Source organism: Phalaenopsis equestris, unplaced genomic scaffold, assembly GCF_001263595.1.
Source record: "Phalaenopsis equestris unplaced genomic scaffold, ASM126359v1 Scaffold000233, whole genome shotgun sequence".
NCBI classification, from domain to species: Eukaryota; Viridiplantae; Streptophyta; class Magnoliopsida; order Asparagales; family Orchidaceae; genus Phalaenopsis; species Phalaenopsis equestris.
In genome coordinates, this window is record NW_018164675.1 from 941,247 (window position 1) to 967,419 (window position 26,173).

The 26,173-nt window shown below is 37.3% G+C and overlaps 1 protein-coding gene across 2 annotated transcripts in view; it reads left to right on the plus strand.

Moving 5' to 3' along the window:
* LOC110023849 (BEACH domain-containing protein C2-like) overlaps nt 1–26,173 on the plus strand; it is a 167,368-nt gene that overhangs the window by 50,338 nt on the left and 90,857 nt on the right. For both annotated transcript variants that reach the window (XM_020723461.1, XM_020723462.1), the window contains exons 6-9: nt 7,309–7,422; nt 8,883–8,959; nt 9,050–9,131; nt 18,681–19,001. In XM_020723461.1, the coding sequence (XP_020579120.1) occupies nt 7,309–7,422; nt 8,883–8,959; nt 9,050–9,131; nt 18,681–19,001 (594 nt within the window). The remainder of the gene's footprint in view (nt 1–7,308; nt 7,423–8,882; nt 8,960–9,049; nt 9,132–18,680; nt 19,002–26,173) is intronic.

The window sequence follows — 26,173 nt, forward strand, 5'->3', positions numbered from 1 at the left end:
GCTGGCGCGCGCAGGAGTGCGAATTGTGCAGAAGGCCACCCTAAGGCTCGGGAAGGTCCTATAGGAATCCATTTTGGGTTTCCTCATGTCGGTTTCATCCTTCTAAGTGTTAGAAGTCGATACCGCACACGCGAAACTCCAAAAGAGGACGGAAATAGGTTGAACTAAAACGAGGCGGGCACCACTTCTAAGGTTCTAAGATAGTCGCAGGAAGACCCCTAAGGCTAGATCCTAACTCCTACGAGGAATTCTAGACCTCACGAAAATTGAGGTCAACACATGCATATCATGTTAAAAAAAAAAAAAAAACGTATAGAAGTCATAAATCGGAAATTTGAACCCACACACCCACTAATATTGGGACGTTTACATACATGTCACTCAATTCAGATGTACTCACATATTTTACACCTAAACCTTTTATTTATAATTATAACGGTTTGGTGTCAGGAATCTATGCATGAGAAAGTGGATTTCACTTTTGACAAAGAAAAAAATAAAGCTATTTTTGATATGAAATTAAAGATTTGAGTGCTATGTAACCATAAAAGCTTAGGTGAGATATATAAATACAGCAGAATTGAGTACTATGTATGTAAATGGCGTCAAAATTAGCTGCAGGTGAGTCAAGGACAAGTTATTTTATAATCCATGATATCAATGTTTAACCTGTGATGCTCGAACATAAGGAATCAATACACATAAATGCCAAACTACGTTTGTCAAGTAGAGAAAATTGGGAGAAATCGTTTCTCTAATGCACCTTAGAGCATGATGTGTTTATGCAGGTATAAGACCATTATAAGTGATTTGACTGTCCTCCTAGTAATGGAATTGTTGATCAACATATGAAGCGAATTAAATTTAACCGTAAATGCTCATAACAGTACATATTCAAAATAAAGAAAAATGCAATAGAAAGGATTTGCATATTAAGGATTGCCAATAAAAATGTGTCTACAAAATGATCTGAAATAACAATGATTTAGCTGATTTAATCAAGTGTTTACACAAAAATTGGAAATTAGATTAAATAGGCAATTTGTCTTATAGTTCAAAGACTTGTGCAATCTATAACCTATCAATTTCCATTGAGAAATAAAATGAAAGGAACACCTGCAACTTTTTAAGTTCATAGATTGACAAAGTTTATCATCCATAATAAATCTAAGAAAGTTGATCTAGAAACAATACCAAAAATCATCCATAAAACTGCAGGAAACAACAACACAGACATCTTTGTTCAATCACTTTACTTCTCATATTAGCCTCATCTTCTTCAAAAAAAGTTCATGCGCATAACGTTAAACTACCAGAGAAGTGCTCCTGGATTACCTGGAATCGATCGAACCTTTGTCGTAGGTAGGAGAGTGGACACGACTGGGAGAAGGAAGGCGAAGCAGGTACGTGCGGTAAGGCATGTCGAGCGGCAGAGGCGAGTCGGGCGGGAGGATGGAGTCGAGGAAGAGAGGTGACGGAGTTTGCGACTTCGGTGCGAGAGACGGGATCGAGCAGGCGAGGAGTGGGTTTTCTTCGGCGCAGAGAGGAGGTGAGTAGGCGAGTGCGGGATAGGCTCTGCGGCTTCGGTGCGGGAGACGGGATCGAGCAGAGAGCCGGGGGGCGAGGGTTTCGAGCGAGCGAAGATGGCAAATCGAGCGAGTGTTCAGTCGCGTGAGAGAAAGAAAAACAGACAGGAGCGGGAGCGAGCGGAGCGGAGGATGATCAAATGAGGAATCCTTGTCCGAAGGCCAATTACTATAGCCAACCGAAGATTTGAGTGGGAGCCGTTACGTGAAAGCTTTGGCGGGGAATTGAATACCTTCCTTTTCTGTATGCGGCTTAATTGGAAAATAATAGCAGGAGATTATTTTCAATTAAGACAAGTTTTAAATATTTTGTTTGAATTTTGAAATTCAAAATTTGAAATTCTGTGAGATGGTGATTAGCTCAAATTGAGCCCGAGTCGAACTTGGGCTGAGCTGGGCCCACATCCTGCTAAAAATGCACATCGATTTCCGCGCCATTGTTGCGCGCCGTAGCCCTAGCAATACGGGTGTCTTTCCTAGCTAAAGTTGACGTTCCGGGCTCGTCGGTGCGGTCCGTTTCGTTATCCGGGGTCGTCCGGACAAATTCGCCGACGGTCGGGCTAAAAAATTGTCAATCTCGTGCGTGGTGTAGTGAGTGTGTGAACTGCAGCGTTCGCGAGTATTCGAGTCATGGCGGGTTCACCTATGGCCGTCTGATCTTATGAGAACTCATTTTCGGCCCTCTACATGTTAGTCCTTAGCCCTTGCAACTAAGAGTCGAGTGCTTGGGACTACTCATGCTAGGTCTGCATAAAAATAAGTCAAGTTGTGACTCGAAGTTCTATGGGAGGTGAGATCCATTACTAGTCCGCTAGGATGGTCAATAAGGAACTCCTAAAACTAGATCCTGTGTTCTAGGAGTAATAGACTAAGACCTTACTAAAAATGAGGTCAATAGGAGGGAGGGACCTGCCAGTGAAACCGGGAGCAAAGAGCGAGATATCAGAAGAGCGGAGGAAATTCGAAGGCTCTGGAATCGCAAACCCTCAAATAAAATGGCATGAGAGGCCGTTGAGAATAGTAATGTGCATCCGATTTTTATATCTTTCAATCTATTTATGATTTATATATAGTATATAATATTGAGTTATCGATTTTTTGTGTAAATTTTATAAAATTGATTTGGTTGAAATCTGTGGGTGTGAAATTTGGGGTATATTTTAAGTCGTAAAAAAATTTGCTTGTAACACAAAATTGGCTATTACAACCATATAGTTTTTCACCTAGGAGAAACCTGAAATCAAATGTCAAAGTTCTAGCAAAATGAGAACATAATTTTTTGAGCAATATACTATCTCAAATTTAATATGCTTTTTAAAAACTTAACTTGGAAAGCATAAAATCTCTCTCTCAAAGAGTGTCGAGCTCGAATTTTCAGAACACACTAGATGGACTCACTAGCTTCCATGTTCTTTTATTTTCAAGGCTCTCTTCTATACATTCATAGCTTGGTTCCAATTTTACTGGATAAAGCCTTGGTTCATTTCATAGGAATGTGAATACTTTGTCTGGCTTACATGTAAACTTCTATTAGACATTAAGAACTTTATAAATGATGAAACATGACAAAGAAGATATATGGGGTGCTTAGTACATTCTTTGATTCTCTTTCAAATGGAATGAGAAAACTATGATCCATGTTTCTGTCTAAATGATTTTATGGTTTCGTAAATATAAACAATTCTTTCATTTTCAAGGTGGTCAGATCTTTAGACTAATGCAAGTTTGAGAGAAAATGTTTTTCTCTTGGGTATACTTCAGCACATCTGGTTTATTTTTAACATGAAGCTAATGTGCTATGGAGATAGTTTCATTATGCTCCATAGGAGGCATGGATGTACGATGAAACACAAAAGATGAGCCCATACCAGTGTGGTATAGATTTTGATGATGAAGAGATATCAATGAGATAGAAACCTTTATTTTCTTAATGTAACTAGATTCTCCTCTTCAAGACGAGGGGCAGAAGAAGCGGATATGGTTTCATGCAAGGTGCTATTTGCTGTTATTTGAAACTTCTTGCAAGGTGGATGGTAGAACTTATGTCCCTTCTTTGGTTAAGAATAGCTCAAAAAATACATTTATCCATTGATCAAGTTTTGCCTTGTTTGGATTATGAATGTGAACTGAAGTTACTCAAAACATCTCAGGACATAATTGATTCGAAGCTCTTAAAGTTATGATAGAATTTGGACATCATTTTAGTAATACTCATTCAATCCAAACTCTATAAGGAACGTTTGTGGTTGTCATAACTCTCCTTTCCCTCCCACCAAAATATATTTGGGTGTTTTTTTTTTTTGAAATAAGCTCGGATTATATCAAAGGAGATGACCATTTTTCCTTGTAGTAGCTTCATTTTGTTGTGAATTTTTTGCACATGAATATATAAATAATGTCTTTCTTTAAAAAAAATGTGGTTAAGATTTGGTTGAAATAACTTCTTGCATCATTGCACTTGAACTATTTGATTTTGATGACAAACTAGTTTTGTACTCTGTGATGAAATTTTGATGAACAAAACTAACTTTATTTTTTTTTAATTGAAAAATTCAGGTGCCTGGCTCAATCATCAATGAATAATGCAAACTAACATGTTTCATAAATATTGGGTATAATAAGACCCAAAATAATACTATGTATAATAGAAAACTAAATTGAATTTCTTTTATTCTCGATTAATAATGATACATGTTTTGTCTTGCAAATTAACACACATCACATTGGGAGGTTTGATTATCAAGTCCCTTACATAGGGTAGGAAATCTAATTTTAAGTGTCCTAAATGATGAATATTTTAGTCTATATTTATAAAACCATATTTTATATTTTTTAGATAAAGAGTGCTAGACTGAAATTGAAAAGGTAATTAACTATTGTTTCAACAAATCTATTTTTTATCTTAAGATAATTCTTTGTTCTATTCCTTAGAATGTCTAATTTTCTTTCCTGAATCTTGGTCTTGAAATTCACATCGAGTTGGATAAAAGATGTTATCGCTATAAAATTTTTTAGCAAGTATTGAATTCTGCTCCAATTATAGCAAATAACTTAAGACACATAGATCACTGTTTTTTACCTTTGTATATGTTTACTTATGACTCTCGGATAGAAAAAAATTAAAACATACATATCGAGGGTCTACCAGTAGATCTATCTCTATATGACCCTCAAATTATAATTCATGTGCTTTCCTAAAGGACTGCCAAACATTTTTTATTTTTTACACTTTTTTTATTTTATTTCTTTTTTGTAATGCGTATGGCGCACACACACATATGAGAGTTTCTTTCATTATTTTATTTTCTACATGGTATCAAAGCATGGTCAGGGCGTTCCTTCCAGCATTTGTTCTTAGTCTTTAAGATTAAGATTTTCACTTCCAATATTTGCTCTTATTCTCTAATATTAGGGTTTTCACTTTCAACTTTTGTTCTTATTCTCTAAGGTTAGGGTTTTCACTTTCAATCTTGTCATTCTTGTCGAATTCTCATTCTATTCACTATATTGAGGTTCATCGTCTTTCTTTCAAAAGAATTGACTATAATTAATGGTGAAAATCGGACCAAAGGAGAACTCAAGGTATTTCAAGGCTTTTATTGTTTGAACAAGAAAATTACTTTCATGGTCTCAAATCACTTCTAAATGGAAAGGGAAGATTCAATACTATATGGATATACCTTTAAAGCCCAAAGATCCAAAGTTGTTACTTTTTGAAAAAAAATTACTCCATAATCATGAAATTATTGTGGAACACCATGCTACTGGCAATCAGTGGGTCTTTATGTTTCTCTTTCAACAAAAATATGTTATGAACACACTGAAAGAAATCAATATGATAATATGCAAGTCGTATGAAACTCTAACTGAAGCAATAAAAAATTGGCCGATATGTTTACTAAAGGCTTTTTTAGCTAAATTTTTAAAAATATCATAAGCAAACTTGAAATAGTTGATCTCTACCATTCAGTGTGAGAGAGAGTGTTGAATTTTTGCTTAATCATAGCAAAGAACTTAATGCACACAGATCAGGGCTTTATACTGTTGGATCTGTTTACTTATGAATCTCGAATTGTAAAGAATTTAAGACACATAGATCGAGGTTTTATACCGTTAGATTTCTCTATCTATGACTCTCATATTTTAATTTGTGTGTTTTTCCTGAAGGATCGTAGACCGCTATTTATTTTTTCTTTTTTTCAATTTTATTCCTATTTTGTAATGTACATGGGAGATATATTTATATCTCTCTTCTTGTACAGAGAAAAGGAATGACTCTTGAAAATTTTTCTATTGTTTTCTTTTCTACATTAAGTTTTCTTTTTCAAATTGAGACAATGGTAGTGAACAATTTTGAAACAAGTAGAACATCTTTTAACAAAGCTGCGGGATTATTCTGTCTCCTATTCCTACTATAGTTGTTATAGAACTATTATATGAGATAATTGTTGTACTTCTTGGACAAGGTGTACATGTGCTAATTTTTTGAGTCATATGATCAGTAACTTTTGAGTTCATGCTTGAGTTGACAAAAGTTTGAAACGAGATAATTAATCCAGTAAAGACAATAAACTCTTGTGAATTCTTGGACGAATTAGTAGCTGAAGCCAACTCTAGACCATTTAGTAGAGTTCTGAACTTGTCATTCTCATGCCTGTGGGGTATTTAATATTGCTATGATAATTTTTTTTCTTCTCAGAAGATTTTTAGGTGCAATAATGATGAAGATTGCGGTGAAAGGTGTCTCCTGCAACAATGAAAGGCTACTGGAAAGAGCAATATCAATGAAGGCCGTTGGAAGAACTACAGTTACTGAAAAGATCTTAGAGAGGGCACATGCAATAATGAATGTTACTGTAATGAATGTTGTAGAAAAGTTGCACTTGCATATTAAGTGTAACAAATATGGATCATGATGATGAGCTGCAAGGAGATTGAAGGTAGAAAGAGCAATGAATTTTAAGTGGATATTTTTTACGCTTGCTAGAGAGGTGATATAGTTTGAAGTTGTTGAGCAAAGATCCATGTATGGATGGCAAATATAACAAAATAGAGATCGTCGAAAGGCTAGAAACACAAAGAAGTGATCATCGAGATCGTGCATGACTAACAATGATACTACCTTCTTTGACCTTGAGCTATGATGGTTTGTGCTTGAGCCATGTAGGGAAGTGATGATTAAAGTCGTGACACAACATGATATTGAAAAAAAGGTCCAAGGCTTTGATACCTTGTGGGGAGTATGAAATTTTTCTTGTTGATTAAAAGTATTTGACACAAGCTCATTGACTGATTGCTCTAAGTAGAAAATAAGGAAATTAGTCTACACAAAAGTTAATAAAAAAAAAATCTACGGCCATACAAATACAAACAATAAGCTTTTCACTATAAATATATAGACTTATATTTTAAATCAAGTCATTCTTTTTCCACCATCTGATTTTGATTTTCTTCTTTGGTATGGAACAGAGTGATCCTAATTTCTTTTTTTGGCATGAATATGTGGTGTTGTGATTTTCTTCTTGGTATAAATCTAGACACTGACCATTTTTCTTCATCTCCATGAATTTAAAAGGGCATTTATTTTTTCAAATAAACTTGCACTATTCTTGTAGGATACTATTTTCCTTAATCTATATCCGATTTTGTGTTTAGTGTTTCTTACATTGGCTTTGCTCAAGTCTTTTTATTCTGTTTTCCTTTTGCCCTCTTGTTCTCTTAGATGGTTTCTACTAAAGAATTGAATGCTATAAGCATTGGGAAGATTGAAGACCTTATTCACAACTTTATGATTATCATTCTAGAACATTCCATGAGAAAAAAAGATGGATGGAAGGTAAATTTCTCTTTTATATCATCATTTATTTCATTACATTGTTTTCTTTGTCTTATGAACATTAGGTACATTTGAAATCTCTGTGATTATGAAGGTTTTTAATTTATGAAAAAAAAAAACAAACAAGAATATTATTTTCCTGAAGGATTTCATATATATATATTTAATGGATTTAATATTTGATACCTGAAGCTTGTCGTTAAGATCAAACTGATATAGTAAGGTATTACATATATAACTGAAGCATGCTGAAAGAAGTAGCACCATTTCTTTTACAGATCATCAAATAAATTCTAAAATATAAAAAAGTTGGACTGTTAAAGGTGAGGACTATGCTCAATTCGTGGGGTTAGTCAGGAGTGTGTTTGGAACTTCTCATGTGTACACTGAAATGACTATTTATTTATTTATTTTTTTTGTAGAGCCATTGTTAATACATTATGTAGCGTTTATCTAATGTTTTCTAAAGTTCTAACTTTGGGGAGTTTACATACATACATCACAATTCTTGCATATGTATATATCTAACACCTAAACAATTATAAAAGTTTTTTTTTTCCCTAAATGGCAACATTTATAGAGCCTTTGCTAATATGTTGTGTTGTTTTATTCAGATTTGCTTGACTTGATAATTATCATAAATTATGTCATACTGAACTTGGCAGTGTAGATACCATTTCTTGATAAACAATGTGCCGGGTAGCAAATGAACATTGATACAGTGTATTATAAGATTTTTTCTGTAGAATTCAGCATGAAAAATATAAATTATATGATTTAAATTTGAATTATTTAATTAAATTAAATTTATTTTTAATCTGCCAAATTGAGGTGATTGAGGAGTTTTTGTTTGCTAGGAATGAGAGTATAGTACATAAAGTATATGTATTATAATTTTGAAGGTTAAAATTCGTGTCTTTTTGTAAATCTTAAAAGATATGTAGAACAAAAGTTTTTTTTTCTTGAATTATGCATATATGGAATATTATACATTTTTGCTCATGAAAGACCTATTAAATATAGAAATTCCCATATTTGAGATGACTGGCTTGGTTTGAGATAGAAAATTGAGTGTCTAATGGTACGTGATAATGTAGTTTCTGTTTATTTTCTTACCTCGTTTGGTTTTGTCTGCCAGACAATCCAATCTGAGAAAACATGCGGTCAGTTCATGACTAGGGAAACTTAACCTTGAAAAATTAGATGAGTCCTTTCCTACTTGTGTCTGCACGTGTCCTTATTACTTGGTTTGATTACCAATCCCAGATTAACATGTCGTAGAACAATTTTTTGAAGATATCAGCTTAGGTAATATGGTTTTTATAGGTGTAGTTAGTGGGGAATATTGGATTTCCATTCTTATTATTGATCGCTTATTCTGCATTTTGGTCATATATATTCAAACTTTAAATATATTGGTTTGCGCTGAACATTTTATTCAAAAACTTTTCTTTTTATAGGAGGTAGAGGCAACAATTCATTGTGCAGAATGGCTCTCTATGATTGGAGGATCCAGCATTGGTGAGTTGCGCAGAAGGTATACATGATCTGTGGTCATTCCCTAAAATCACATCAATCAACTTATTTGCTCATTGCTCCACTCATACTCAATAATACATAATTGAAGGCGTGAAGAGGCATTGCCTATATTCAGAAGGCGGCTTTTGGGAGGCTTGCTAGATTTTGCTTCTTGGGAACTTGCAGCTCAGGTAATTTGTTTTTTTTTTTTTTTGAGTATAAGTTTCTGAATTTGAACAGTTAATATTCAGCTGTACATTGATCCAATAAAGCTACTATTCATCTCAGGCTGAAGTTTCAAGATTCCTTATCTGCAATACGTCATTTGTGGATGCTAACATCATTTTTAGAAACATTGAAGCCTACTAATGATCTCAAAATTAAGGTTGTAAGGTCTCAATCACATATTATACATGTTTAGCATGCACTAGAATCATTCCAAGCCTTATGTCACACCCCAACTGGCCCCTATTTAAGGGTCGACTGAGGTGCGACGAAGGCGGACAATTCGACAAGACTAATTATTCACTAACACTCGTCCCGACTTGCAGAATAAGGATCTAGTGAATGATGAATTAGTCTAATTAAATTACTGCAAACATACGTGATACATTTTTTTTCATAAGTCATTCATATTTATATTCAGAAGCGTGGAAAATCATATCATCAAAATATATAAACTACACAGGGCTGTTAAACCCAACATAAATAAATGTATGTACTAATAGATGCACAAGCTCCCCGAAATTATATAGTGCAAAAACTGCACAAATCACATCTGTCTACTTGCTCAAGTGTTCTTTGCATTTTTCTGAAAGGAAACAACATACAACTAGTAACAACGAGCTCAACAAAATAAGTAAGGCTAAAATAAGATTTAATACACGAAAATGAAATAACACGCATGCTCATATGAAATTGTACACGTTTACACACTATTCACAACATGCTAGAAGCATATATAACATGAAAATAAAACATGTAGCGTAGAAATCAAGATTGTTGTGTAAACATGTATGTAATTTCGTTCATGTATAGACAATCATAATATTATAACAATGTCATCATAACCATATAATCATAGCATCATAGTAATGTTATTTCATAATAATATCACATGTAAATGTATAGGCCTAAACTATTTTCATTTTCTATCTTATCATAGGTCGTTACCCTGCCTCAAAGGTTATATTAAATATCAATAATAGTTGGGCCCCCCAAAATAACAGTTATCAACAGCCTCACTGATACTAACGATTCTCTATGTTCTGTCACCGTCCGATTACAATGGTTTCAGAGTTTCATCTCCGTATGAACGCTAGAAGTTGGAAATACCACATCCCTGCATAGCGTACTCATAAGCACTTTTGTAATGATCTACCACAATGACATTTTTTTAAAGCATAATACCTGTAGCAAACATTTATATGCATTTCGTATGTCGCGTGTATGAATCATAGCAATTTAATATCTGTAGACAATTAATATCATAAACATAACCATATGTATCATAATATGATCATAGCTTAATAATATTGCATGCATCATAGGAAGAAATCAATTTATATTCATACATTCAAAGCATGTATTCATCCAAAATATGCATGAATTTCTAAATACATCCGTATCAAACAGAAATCATATGAATATGTATAGAGGATTACTTTTCTTACGTCAATACAAAATTATTTCACTTAACTTAACGGAGTAGCCCTACGACGAATTTCCTCACGCTCGCCTCGAGCTCGCTGTCTTGAGTAAACAACCTAAAACATAACTTGCGTTAACCCAAAACATGCTTTAAATGCCAATACATACCTCAAATGAGTTTTTTGGTATAACCCAACTTTTCTTTGATCGGTGTAAACTTCTCCCCTCTTCTTCCTAACACCTCACTCTTCCTTTCCCCTCGTTGAAATCATGCTTATAGCCCTTACGGAAGCTTGCAAACCAATTTTGACGCTTTCGACATAAGTTTGAAGCCTGTTACTTCAACTGAAAGTGAAAAATTGCACAAAATTATGGTAAATGTCATAATTGAAGTTTGAGGAAAAAATGAATATCTCAAATAACACGAAAGAGAGATTCATGCTCACCAAAATCACCTCATAGACCCGATATATCTACAACATTCACACATTTTAATAATTTTATTACCAATTGTTGCAACTCTATCACTAAATCTGCTACTAAAATTACATTCTATGTATTCAGTTCTAGATCTATTAAAACAAAGGCAATTATACTCTAATGTAGACCTCCATAATTCATGTTTATCATGAACCTTTTTTCTAGTTTTATCCACAAGGACATCATTAGCCAAAAACATACACCAAGGTACTTCTGTAAATGCCTAGTAAGTGCATCCATAACTAAAGCAAAAAGTTATGGGCTTAAAGCCGATCACTAATGTAATCCAATTGCAATAGAAAATTACTTGGTCAATCCTCCTATTTGAACACAATTAACTGTTATGAAAACGACTATAATAAAGTGAAAAAATCAGATTGAAAAATTGTAAACTAGAAAATAACAAAGATTTACGTGGTTCAGCTAATTTGCGTACGTCCACGGAGCTTCATAGGATTTTAGTACTTTGAGAAATTTCACCGTCGAGTGCTTCGACGTTTATAAGAAAAACTTCCTTTCTCTTTCTCTTTCTCTATTCTTTCCGCTCTCTTAGCTCTCAAGAGAACTTGGCTTAGCGCTTATGACAAACCAAAATAGGCTATTTAAAGAAAAAGGGAGAGGTAGGTGGAGAGAGATAGGTGAGGTAGGTAAGTCACAAGCTACATATATTTAACAAGTCACCCGTCACCCTCTTGGAGGCTGAGACACTGACTGCACCACATACAGATTGCATCATCTGCTGGCTATAACGACCTTTTTCCTCAAACATGATATCCTCCACTTTCCTCCACCTCTGCAACTCATGGCTCTTGTATTCACACTAGAAAACCAACTGAAGTCGAGCACAACTTCAGTTTCTAAAAAATAACACCCTTAGTTGACATATCAGCGCCAACGTAGTTTTCTACCTCCAAGCTTTTTCTTGGGTTACTCATGAATCTGCTTACAACTCCCACTGCATGGGCAATATCCTGTCTCAGCTGAAAGTTTTTTTCAACAAGTTCAGTCTTGCACCTCTTGCTGCCATCAAACGAAGTCTTCACCGGTATACCCACTTGTTGTGTAATGTTTTTTTCTCTGGTGGATGTTCTGTTAGCTCTCACTTGCTCGAATTTTCATCTTGCAAGATTTCTTCATAGCTCTGTAGTTCTCTAACATCTGTCTGTGGAACAATAGAAAAAAATGTCCTGGACCCACTCTTCTCTTCATTTCCATCACTGCCCTGCACTGTGGCCTCGGGTAGATCAACAAATCTTACCTTTCTATAGTAACTAGAGCCTCCAAGAGATGCCATTGGAGAAGGTCCCCACACATCTGTGTGTACAAGTTCCGGTTTTCCTCTTCTTGGCGCTCTGCCATTTTTCAAGAAACTGTCATTCTTTTGTTTCCCCTCAATGTACATCTGACTCATGTGTTCATGCCTGAGTAAACCTGTAATCATATATAATGTGTTATTTTTCTTATCCCGAGCCAGTACTAATGCTCCTTTGGTAATCTTTCAGGTGCTATCTGAGAACACTACTGAATGACCACCCTCATTGAGCTGCCCGACAAAAATGAGGTTTTTCTTCAACTCAAGAACGTGCCTGACTTTTTGCAAAGTCCATTTTCTCTTATTAGCGAGTGCAATATCAACGTCTCCCATCCCATCCCCACCACGTTCAGAGTTTTTCTATCAGCCAAATATACATTCCCAAAATCACCTGCAACATAATTTCACATCAACTCCCGGTGGGAAGATGTATGGAAGGAAACCACTGAATTCAGTATCCAGTTTTCAATAGAACTGTTGACTGCTATCAATAGCGTATTCTGTATTTCTTCAGTTACAACATTAGCGCTATCATTCTCTTTCTTCTTAGGATTCGTGCAATTCTTTTTTATGTGACCAATCTTACCACAATTCCAGCAGGTTGCCTGTTGACCAGATTTTGATTTTTATTTTTCTCTGATTGAGTTCTTGTCCTGTGATTTCCCTCTGGAATCAACATTTAGTGTCGAAATCGAATTTGAGGTCTCGACAAAATCTTTCTTGCGCATCTCCTCAGCCAAAATTAAATGACGAATATCATCATATTTCAGTTTAGATTTTCTTGCAAAACTGCTAACTACCATACTCATGACTTCCCAGCTATTTAATAATGAAATTAACAATATCAACGCACGTATCTCATCGTCAAAATTAATTTCAACAGACGAACATTTATTTGTGATAATGTTGAAATCATTCAGTGTTGAGCAATAGACACACCTTCCGCCATCTTCAAGTTGAATAACTTTTTCATCAAGTGCTCTTTGTTATTCGACGATGACTTTTTATACATACCTGATAAAGCTGCCATGAGATATGCAATTTTCATTTTCTTGATGACATTTTGGGCAACAAATTTTGACTGGGTTAATCGAATAACCCCCAGAACCTGTCGATCCAACATGTTCTATTCCGCCTCGTCCACTTTTCAGGTTGTTTTTCCAGTAATGAAAGATGAAGTTTCTTCCCAAAGAGCAGTTCTTTATCTACATTTTTAGTAACCAAAATCTGTGACATTGAACTTTTTGATTCCTGATGCCATCACATCGTCTCACCCCATCGTTTTCTTTTAGCCTCGAATCAAAGTTTGATACCAAATGTTATGAAAAACGACGACAATAAAGTGAAAAAACTAGATTGAAAAATTGTAAATCAGAAAATAACACAGATTTATGTTGTTCGACTAATTTGCCTACATCCACGGAGCTGTAAAGGATTTTAGTACTTCGAGAAATTACACCGTCGAGTGCCTCGACGTTTACAGGAAAAACTTCGTTTCTCTTTCTCTCTTCCTTTCTCTCTTAGTTGTCAAGAGGACTTGGCTAACACTTGTGACAGACCAAAAGAGAGTATTTAAAGAGAATGAAAGAGAGGTAGGTGAGGTAGGTAAGTCACATGTTACATATTTTTAACAGTAATTGCTTTAGTATACATAAATATTTACAACTAGCAAAAAAAAAAGATATATAGTACCTATAAACTCTCGCTCATCGATCTCTGTACACTCTCTCTAGGATCCATCTAACATAAAGTTGGTTTTCCTATAAAATTTTAGGCATTGAAAGTTTTAGTTAAATTATTCAGGGTGCAAATATTTCTAAATTATTATAATTCTAATTTTAAAATATGTTATAAAAATACAATAAATAATTAAAAAATCGAGTAGTAAAAAAAAATTCATTTACTTTCATTTATTATGGGTTATATATTTTATTGCTAGGAGTCACGGTCTTAACATATATTTTAAAAATATGTTTAATCTTTTCCAACCCACCATAAAGGTAGACAATCATTTTCATTTTCGTGCACAGATACCGTGGGATTCAAAAACTTTGACTGCTCCCTAGGACTCGACATTTATTTATTGTTGTTTGAGAGCCTTGATAGATATATTTTTAGGAGACAACATGGATTGTAGATAAGACACTAAGAGATTTCGTCCTCATTTTGAGAGAATTTTTTTGATTTGGGGTTCGAGGTTTCCCATAGGTGCAACCCTCTATGGTTAGTTACCTCTCTCAATAATGGGAGAGCACTTTCAATTAAGGATACTTATTAAACATTAAATATTTAACATAAAGTTGCAACTGACATACAATTAAGTTGTAAATTTTATCACTTGAGCGTAAGGAGGATGGTGAGGAAATGAGGACGAACTCAATCAAGATCCTAAGGTTTCGTTGACCCCGGTTATTGTGGTCCATGATCTACTTAGTCAGAGAAGGTGGTTGTCCCAACTTGACTGAATAATATTTGTTAGCAATTATGAGTTGTGTCATTCAAGAGATTCTTATTAATTTGGGTTGAAAGTTTGTTTAAGTGGACAAACTTATGTCGACCTTAGCTGACAAAAAGTTTTGTATCAATCAATTATATCCCTATAAGCTTAAATTTTAACGCTCAAGTTTTTAAATACTTTTAAGTCCAAAGAGCCTAAATTACAAAAGTTCAAAGTTTTAAATATTTTTGAAATCCTAAGAGCCCAAGTTTTAAAAGTTCAGATCCCATATATTTTTGAACTATAGGAGCCAACATTTTAAAAACTCAAAATTTTAAATTATTTAAAATTGAAATGATTCACATTTTACATTTTTCCTTATGATTGATGAAAACCTCTATTATTGAGGAATTGAAATGTAACTGGGGCGTTGGTGAGACCAAACGATATTACCAAGAACTTGTAATATCTTTCATTTGTCCCGAATGCTGTCTTGTGCACATCCCCTGGTTGCATCCCTACTTAAGATCGATTTTCGAGTAGATGACTGCCCCATAGGGCTCATCAATCACAGAGATAGGATACTTATCCAACATAACCTCTTTATCGAATGACCGACAGTCCATGCAAAATCTCCAACTACCATTTTTTTTCTTCATCGACAAGATTGGACTGAAAAAGGGGCTCACACTGGGCTTGATAATTTCTGCTTTGAGCAACTCTCAAATCAATTTTTTTTTATCTTGTTTTTCTTAATTTGAGGATATTAGTACGGTCTAACAGTGATAGAATGGATAATCTCCTTTAGGTTAAAGGCATGCTCATGATCTCTCGACGACGGTAATTTTGCTAGGCTGCTAAAGTACATCGGGAAACTGCTTTAGGAGCTACTGAACTCCCTCGGGAAACTTCGGACTCGGGATCTCAGATCTACTCTATGCTCTGCAACTCCACTGAATCGCCTAACCCAGAACTCCATATCTTCTTGATCATGGTTTTGAGTGAGTGCATGGTTCTGCATTGGATAACATCTCCCCTCATCATCATCTTCCTACCCTTCACGTTGAACTCCAGGGATTTCCAATCAACCTTCGTCCCCCAAATTTTCTACAACCACTTTATCCCCAAAATCACTCAAGTGCTGACCAAGTTCAGGGGAAGGAAGTTCTCTACCACCCGTATGACATGTAGTGTCTGAGCCACTCTCTTGCAAATTCCTCGACATTTCTCCTTATTCCTTGTCCCCTTCATGACATCAAAGCTCTCCATACCTAGCAGCTTCAAGTTTAGCTGAATCACGACCTGATTTGAGATGAAATTGTGTGCGGCACCACTATCCACTAACAACACAATCGTCTGCTTTGCTCCCTGATCTGTCCCCTCCTCCGACTCCTCGCTATCTTTCTCCTCATAAACTACAAGGATTTATAATGCTCACTCCTTGTAGTGGTGCCCAGAGACATGCTTCTCATCGCCTCAGAAATATAATTTCTTCACTCTTTTATCCTGCACTTTTGTATCGATGAGATGCTTGAAATTTCCCCCAGAATTGGTCCACACATTCTTCTCCTTTGTTGTCTCTTTTTGAAACGACACTGTTTGGTCCTCGATGTTATGGTTGTGTAGGCACACTTGTAGAATCCCCTTGCGGTGCTGCCTTTGCCGGACTTCTTCACCCATTTATTGTCTTCCATCATCTGAGCGAGCTCCATCACTCCTTCAATCTCCGCGATCTCAAAGGTCGGAGGGCTGCTCGGATGCTGGGCTTTAGGTCCTTCAAGAAGTTCCATGCCAATCCTGTTGTAGAAATACCCCTAAACCACCCCGACAAGAGCTTGAACTTCTCCTTGTATTCCGTGACCGTCCCCTCCCGAGTCAGAGCTTAAAATTGCTCATGTAGGCACCTTCCTGGATGGCTTGGAAATGTTCCAACAACCTATTTTTAAACTCCTCCCATGAATGTATTGGGTACCTTGTCTCCATCCGCTGAAATCATGCTAGGACATTTCTCTGCAAATATAATCCTGCCGCCATGAGCTTCTCTTCCTCAGTTAACCCTATTATTACAAAACATCACTCCACCCAATACAATCACCCTTGTGCATCTTTCCATTCAAAGATCAACATCTTCAGTTTCCTTACCCTCGCATCGCCACCCCAACTTTTTCTCCCTCTGAAGTTTCCTAGGGTGAAACTCCATCCTTTATTCATAGCCATAGCCCCTCCCGCTTCTCTCCTTCTTTTGTTGTGCTCCTCTGTGCTCCTTGCAACACCCCTCCAATTTTTTGCCCATCCCCCTCCCTCGTAAATTTCCAAACCCCTCCACTCGGAGTCTTAGGGGGAAGCTCTTGGTGTTAGATGCTTTTCTCCTCGTCACCTTCTATTTGATCTTCTTCGATTTCAATCTAGCCAAGGATTCTCTGATTAACTCTTAGTTAGGGCTCGCAATTTGAACCGTCTGAGGGGTCTTAGATTGCATCTCCAGGAGCCTCTTCATGATTTCCTCATGCTTCCGAATCGATCCTCCATTCAGTTCTCTATGGAAGAAAGCCCATCCTCTATGTTGACAAACCATTCCTCCATCCCCGATCTGATTTGCTCTACTTCTCCTTCCAACACATCCATCTTCTTTGCTGCTATTCTTTCAAGATATTGCTCTGATACCAATTTGATATTAACCGGAACCAGAACCAGAACCAAAACTAGTGAATAAATTGCGAATAAATTGTAATAGAGAGATAAAGGAACTCAAACGAGGGTTGATTTTACTAATATCGACGAATGCGAACAAGATACAACGTTGATCTATTGCTCGAGAAGTAGATTGTTTTTCTACAAACCCTAGAAGCCCACTAGGAACACCAAGCTAAAAGAAAGACTGTAGCCAAACAAAATATAAAACAAACCCTTAATAATTAACCCCCATAAATACTCTCCAAGTTCCCTTTTCAAACTTTCCCCTCAAAATCTCTCTTGAATACCCTTTGCACGTGATTAGCGGCTATGTGGACCCCTCCCATGTGCTGAAATTGTGCACCTCTCCTAGGTATCCTGTCCCTCTATGTTTGGCCAGCTAGGCTAGCTGGGAATGATTGATCTAAACCGGTCCAATTTGGACGGGTTTGCCTCTCCCGCTCCTGTCGCTCCTCCCATCCCTGTGAATAGGAGGCTCAAACGTATCACATAAAAACAAAGTTTAGGTGTTAGATTTGTAAATGCATAAGAATTGTGTGGTTTGTATGTACATGCCCCTTAATTTTTCTATTATTTAATTTACTAATTTATAGATCAGTACAGGTACTGTAGGGGATTTTCTTAGGGTGCGTTTGGGGCGGCGGTGCGGTGTCGGTGTGGTGCGGTACCACAGTTTTTCTTTTTGTTATAAAAAAATTGTAACTAAAAGCTACGTTCTCTCACTAGACCTGGCTACCTGCTGTGCCCCCCCAGAAAGCTGCGGCCTGATTTTTTACAAAAAAAAAAAAAAATTGTAATAGCCACCGCAACTTTTTGAATAACAGATTCTTCTTCAGCAGCTTCATAGCTTCTTCTTTAAACAATTGCAACTGCCCATACAGACCCTTAGTAATCCTGAGTACCATTGTTTTGGTATGTTGGTGTGTCGCCTTAACACAATTGACATTCTTTGTACAACAATTAACTGGACAATGCTCAATTTTTTCTTGGGTGAATGCTTAAATTTTAATTTTCTTTTTCTGCTTTACTTGAATTGAATGTTGGAAAAACTTTATGTATTCTGAAAATCACTAATTTTTTCTCTTTATGACCGTGAAATCTAGATCTTTTTGTTGGCATTTTAAGATACTCTCATAATGTCTTCATCCAGGTTTTGTTTTGTAGCAGACTCAAATTTTTGCTGCAGCAGCTGCTGGCGTCGCAAAAGCTTCACCACAAGAAGCTAAAGTTGAAGCAGAAAATGCTGCACAACTCACTGTGGCTTTGGCTGAGAATGCGATTGTTATTTTAATGCTTGTTGAAGATCATTTGCGTTTACAAGGACAGCGGTACTATTCATCACATGCTGTTGATTGTAGGCAATATTCGGTTGCAACCTCTTGTTCAAATCTCTCCAGCTCTTTGGGTAGCACAGGCCGTGAATCCCTTAACACTTTTGGTTCCAGGAGGGCATCATTATCTAGTCATGCAGGGGGAGTTTCTTTTGATGTATGTCTATTATTCATCGGATTTACTTATAACAATTCATTGTTGCTATGCTTTTATGCTTGTCAATCGGCTTCTTATCTGAAACTAATTATAGCTACTTTGTTTTAATTGTTGCTTTTCTTTGAGTTTTTTTTTTCTGAAATTAAAAAAGAGCTCGGGACACTTGCAAAAGGTAAATGTTAAAATACATGCACATGCATAAGCTATCGTGCATCACATCAGTTGACTTGAATATTTTGTAATGTTAAAAACGTGCTTCATTATAAATTTAATCTACAAGCTGTAAAAATTGAGAATTTGTTAGAATTAATTCTAAATATTTGCTAGAATTGACTCACATGTATGGGACCCACCTCGTAGATTGGAGTAATTGCTATTACCTGTATGTACAATATTCATCCTCTCCAACTGTTGTGCTATTGTTTTTGGCGTGGTATTGTGAACTGCATAAAATCAAGCTGCAGAGTCCCTTTGTTGCTCCGCATAAAATCTGCCTTGCATGCTCCAACTTAGGTGGACTTTGAAAAAAGTACTATTATATTATAGCAGCCTTTTACTCTGTACAAGTTTACTCTATTTTTCTTGGTAAAGCAATTTAGTTTATTTACATTTTAAAGGTTTCATTGCTCAAGTAAAATTTTTTTCAAGCCTACATGGCTCTTCTTTTGTAAGAAAAGTTTATTGAATATGCATCATTAAATTAGTGTCATCTAAAGTTTTTGTTTAGCTTCAATGAACCTATTTACTCTTATCACAAAATCCTCATTAGATGGGCCTAACAGGATGACAAGTTCCTGTTGCCTATCGGGAAATTCAGCAGCCAAGAGAGATGTAGAAATGTTTAAATTGAAAGTATTTGTTAAAAAAAATCTTCTTCATTTCATTGATGACGTGCTTATATTGAGCCTTAAAAGTTACAACATTTACAAATAAATCCACATACTTCATCTATTTACAAATAGGACCCTGCATTATATATAAGTATCAACACTCCCCTTCAAGATGGGCAAATGATATTCACTAAGCCCATCTTGTCACATAATCTAGACAAATCTAATGAGCTATGTTCTTTGGTGAGGCAACGAGCCACTTGCTCTACAGTGGCTACATGACTTATCTCTAGTAGTCCGTTATTCAACTTTTCCTTGATAAAACTCTTATCAATCTCCACATGTTTTGTTCTATCATGTTGCATCGTGTTGTATGTGATGTTGATCGCTGACTTGTTGTCACACCACAATTTCATTTGAGCTCCTTAGTCCACCTTGAGCTCTACCAACAAGGCCCTCAGCCACGTCATCTTGACAACTTCTAAGGCTATGTCCCTGTAGTCTGCCTCTGCTGTTGACCTTGCTACTATAAACTGTTTCTTTCTCTTCCAAGAGACCAAGTTGCCCCCTCAGAACATGCAGTAGCCTGAGATGAATCTTCTGTCATTTGCACAACTTGCCCAGTTAGTATCATAATAGCTCTCAATGTCTGCATGCCCGTTCTTCTTGGATGAAACCTCTGGTGAACTCTTCAGGTATCATAAAATATGATACACTATGTCCATATGACTCTTCCTTAGATCATGCATATAGCGGCTCACTACGCTCACTGCAAATGAGATGTTGGGATGCGTGTGACTCAGATATATCAAACGACCACCCACCAATCTCTAGTTTCTCTCACGATCAACTGGCTTTACTGCCTCTGCACTCAACTTACTCTTCTAATCAATTAGAGAGACTGCAGGGTTGCATCCCAGCTTGACTGTGAGGAGATCTAATACATACTTTCTTTGAGACAAGACCATCCCCTCTGGTCCACGAGTCACCTCAATTCCAGGGAAGTATCTGAGTTGACCAATGTCCTTCATCTCAAATTCTTTGCTCAATCTTACCTTTAGTTGATTAATCTCTGTCTCATCATCACTAGTGATAATCATATCATCAATATACACAACAAGCATAGTGATGTGATCATTTTGACGAAAGAATACATTTTGGTCGGCATTGATCTGTTGATATCTCATGACCGCCATAGTTTTTCTAAACTTATCAAACCAGGCTCGGGGAGACTACTTTAAGCCATAAAGAAACTTTCTGAGCGTGTACACATTGCCCACTATCTGATTTGTAATGAGTTCTGATGGTACGTCGATATACACTTATTCCAGTAACTCGCCTTGAAGAAAAACGTTCTTCTCATTGAGCAGGTGTAAACTCTACCCATCATCACAACTAGAGAAACGAGTGCCCTCATTGTTCTCATCTTGGCTACCGCTTCAAAGGTCTCGTCTTAGTCAATGTCATACATTTGACTGTACCCTTCACCCCCAATCGTGCCTTGTAACACTCCACTTTCCCTGTTGGATTTTGTTTGCTGTGAAGATCCACTTGCATCCAATTGTCTTTTCCTCTCCAGCAATGATACTATCTCCAACATCTTATTCTTATCGAGAGCACCAAGTTCCTCCAACATGACAACCTTCCAGTTTGGATCCTTCTTAGCTACCTACCAACACTTTGGTATAGAAACATTATCCAAAGATGCAATGAATGCTCCGTGTACAAGTGGTATGTTATTATGAGACATACTGAACAATGTCATGAGAGAAACCAATGCAATCAGGAGAATAACTATCAAGAGAACAACACACATTGCTGCTATAGGTCCCCCTTAAAGCCATGAGAGTGAGAGAGAAGAGAGAGGAATCATATCACCTGGGTAATCAGATTCTGAAATTGATGATGCAGGTGTCTTAAGAGTCGTAGTAGAACGGGACAAGGGACTTGTTGGCATGAGCGGTTCGATAGACATTGTTCCCTCATTCTGCTTTTTCCTTCTTGTATACATCATCAACTCCACTCCCCTTGAGCTTGAATCCCTCCACCCTCATTTTCCTCATTTTTCGGATCTCCCTTAGCCGATCCTTCCCACACAACATGACAAGGCATCGTTCCTACGTGTGCTAATTTGTGACCATCACTACTCTCTTCCTCGTGCCTCGTACCTCATACCTCTAATATCTGGCAAGTCACCAAAGGACAAGTTCACCTCCATGGTGTAGTACGGTTCGGGTTCTCTAAAGGACTCCCAACAAACGTACCCCCTTTTGAGTAGCAGAATAACTCACTAATACACTTCACAACTCTGGGATCTAGCTTTCATGCTGATGATTTGTTGTCCTTTACAAAACATACACAGTCAAAAGTCTTCAATGGGAGGATTCCACCATTATCTCATTTCAACAACTCACAAAGAGATTACCACTGCAACACTCTTGTAGGAATTCTGTTGATCAATTGAGCGGCTGTCAAAACTGCTTGCCCACACAGGTGTTTTGGTACATTTATCGAGATCATAATGCCTTGGGCTACCTCTAGAAGATGTCTGTTCTTCCTCTGCGCTACTCTATTTTGTGTTGGTGTGTATGGACAAGTGCTTTGATGTTATATTCCTTAGACATGTACTTTCCAAACGCCTTATTAGTATACTTTGTCCCATTATTGAATCTCAATATCTTCACCGAATTGCGTTTTAATCGCCCTGTGAAAATCTTTAAAGCAGACATGCACATCACTTTTATTTCTCATCATATTTAATCAAGAACATGAGAAAACAATCGATGAAAGTCATAAAATAGCTATAGCCATCCATTGAAATTGTAAAACAAGGCCCCCATACATCTAAATACACAAAATCAATAACAAAAGAATTCATATTACCAAAATTAACACATGATTTCCTGTTATGCTTACCCAACTCACATTCATCACACATTTTTTGTTTATTTACCTACTCATGCAATGACGGATACAACTGACTCAAAAGACTAAACGAAGGGTGTCCTATGCACCTGTGATGTAGCATCAACACATCCTCCACACTCCTCCTAGTTCCTCTTACTCCAGCACTTTCTAACATGAATGTCAGTGCTGAGTCCATACCCTCTCTATCCAAATACCAGAGTTCACTGTACCATTGTTCCAGTTTCAAGTCTCTGGCTAGTCTCGTTCTCTTGAATGATCACCTTAAGAATATCAAAGGAAAAAACACATTTTAGTTGGAGAATAATGACATTAATAGATAAAATGTTCATTGGAAAATGAGGATGTAAAACATTGGACATAGTCATAGAATTAATACATTTCACTGTACTCCTACCAACTATAGGTTGTGTTATACCATCATTAGTCTGAATGTTCTCTGGAACTGCTTGATGAGTATAAGAAGGAAACTCGATGAGTATAAAAATCAAACTCACTAACGTTATCTATCACATGTCGAGATGCACCACAATCTACAATCTATTCTTGTGATCTTATGATGGATTTAAAGGCAATAACATGTGTATGACGAATACCTTTTGCTGAGTGAGCATAAGTAATAATGTTCCCTTTTAATGATGATAAAATGGATGCATTCTCAGTCGCATTACCTGTTGCTTTCTGCTTCCTCTTTGCCATCTCCAGGTGCTCGTGATCCTTATCGATAAGTGTCTCCTTCGTTTTCTGCTGCCATCAGATTTGCCTGATGGGCCCCGCTGCCACTTCCTTGGCCCCCACGATTACGACCACTACCTCTAGTCTGTCCATTTCCACCTGTCTCTCTTTTCTTACGTGGTTTTGGACAAACCTTGCTCAGTTGTCCCACTTCTCCATAGTTATAGTACTTGCGTGTCTCCCGTAGGCACTTGTCATACCTAAGCTCAAGGCAATTGGAGAAGATCGTGTATCTGGAAGTCCACTAGGCTCAAAGTCTAGCCTCATGCGACTCTCTTTCTGCAACATTGTGGTGATGGCCTCATCCAGTGAAGGAATCGTAGCCTGATCTAGGAGGAGCGATCTTCTCTGATCAAAGACCGGGTTCAGATGGAACACCCTCATGTGGTTCTCAGTCCTAGCATAAGTTCTCTTCAGCTTGGCCCAGATGCTATTCACCTTTCGAATGCCATCCAATGATGTTGCAATTGATAAAATCATTGAATTGCGTAGCTAGGTGTAAATCAATCCATGTGTGGCTTCCACTCATCTCCCTCAATACTGTCTTTGGCTGGACCCCCGCCCAGTATTCTTCTAGTCTCTTCCCTACAAGAGCAGCTTTGATTCAATGCGACCAACTCAGATGCGGCTTGCCCATCGAGCTTCAGATCCACAGGAGGAAGATCTAGTTTAACATGCGTCAGAACACGTGCTGAAGTAGTAGCTCCTGTCAAGATGCTAGCTCCCTGTAGATGCCTGACCAAGATCTTTATAACTTCATAATCTGTCTTTCCCAAAAGTTTCAATCCTTTACTTATTGCTCTATCTCCGTCTCCTGACATCCTCAATCACACGGATAAAACTCGAGCTCAAAGAACACACGCAGCTTTCTTTCTGCAAGTTTCTGTGATTCACTTTGCCTTAGCTCACACAAATCTGCAATCTCTTTGTCCTGCACACAAAACAATAGCCGCTTCAATCCTTCGCCTCCCTGCCGTTGAGTGGAACTCTAGAAACGAAGCCCTACTCTGCTGCTTTCATAAATCCCAATCCGCAATTTCACCACTTCATACGTATCAGACCTGTCATTGCCTTCTTTGGTAGCTCTAATTGTGACTGTATCCTTCGAGTCGAGTCACGCCGCAATACCGTCTCCACTTCGCAAGCAGGTGAGTCGGTTTTTGAGTCCCTGCAGGCAGAGCGAGAGACGCCACTCTATCGTGTGAAACTGGAAGAAGGGCCCTCTGTAAGCTGACGATCCTTCCCTCCATGCGATCTTGTCCTAGGCTATCCACGCAATCCCGTTCCAGGCCAACCGCGGCATCCCGACTCCTCGCGAACCTTAACATGCGATCCCGTCCAAGTAACTTTGCCACGACTAATCGAGCACCTTCAAACGCGAGCCTCTCTAGGCAACTTCATCGCTGCCTATCGAGCACAAGTACAACTGCTAAGGTTAGAGCTAAGGTTTTGATACCAGATTGAAAGTATTTGTTCAAAAGAACTCCTTCACCTTTCATTGATGACGGGTTTATATAGAGCCTTACAAGTTACAACATTTTCAAATAAATCTTTAGATTTCATCTATTTATAAATAGGACTCTACATTAGATACAAATCTCAATTGTTTAAGTATTTTGAAGATCTTCCATGTTTTAAAAATTAATTTAGGATATTAAAAGATTTTAGTGGGCCTATAGAAAATTCCTTCTTTAAGTGTGCAAAATTGACTAAAATATTTAAGATATTTTGTTCAATCAAGCTGGTTTTTATCTTTATGCGCTACGCATACAAGTATTTGTGTAGTTATGCATATTTTTGGTATTGTTTAAAATTGTGCAATCTAAGGCACACCTCAATGCTTTTCCGAAGAAAAGCACTTTGAGGCGTACTTGAGCAGCTTGAGTGAGACATACATCTCACGCTAGCAGAGCAGCTTGGGTGAGACGTACACCTCACATTGACTGAAAAGCTCCTCAAGGCGCGCCTTGCCTCAATTCTATTGAGGCGTGCGCCTCTCACTCACGCTTAAATTTTTTCCCTATACTATATGGCTTGAAGAGGAACCAAAGGCACAATCTCATGCGTAAGAGCTTTCCTCTTCCTAGTTAGGCTTCCTAGCATCCCCGCTTGCTGCTTTTATTGTTTGCACAACCCCCGTTGCTTATTATATGTGCTATCGACGCCGCTGCCGCCACAACTTGTTGCTTATGCTACAACAACCGCCTGCTGCCCTTGCTGTAGCCATAGTCTCTTATGTAATGCCCGACTTTAGTTATGACAAGTCAGAAGTTGAAGAAGTGAATGTGAGCGGATGAGGAATCGAATAGAGCGAGAGAGGAAGCGAGTGGAGGTTGGAAAGTGGAAGAGGTGAATTCGCCTATAAAAGTCACAGACTGACTTACCTTGGAGTTGAGCGGTGTGCAAAGGAAAGGAGGACGACGCAAGGGTTGGGGTAGAGGTAGCGTCTCTGTCGTGCTGAGGAGAAAGAGGCAACATGCGTGCAGTGAAGCAGCTGAAGGAGGCCTCAACCTCACGTGCGGAAGGGAGCTGATCAAAGGAAATCACGTGGAGAAGAATATCAGTGTCCTGCCTGCGATTCCTTCGACAGAAAGAGGTAGGTTTTTTTTAAGTGATTTGATAATAATAATAATAATAATAATAATAATAAGATATATATATATATATATATATGTATATATA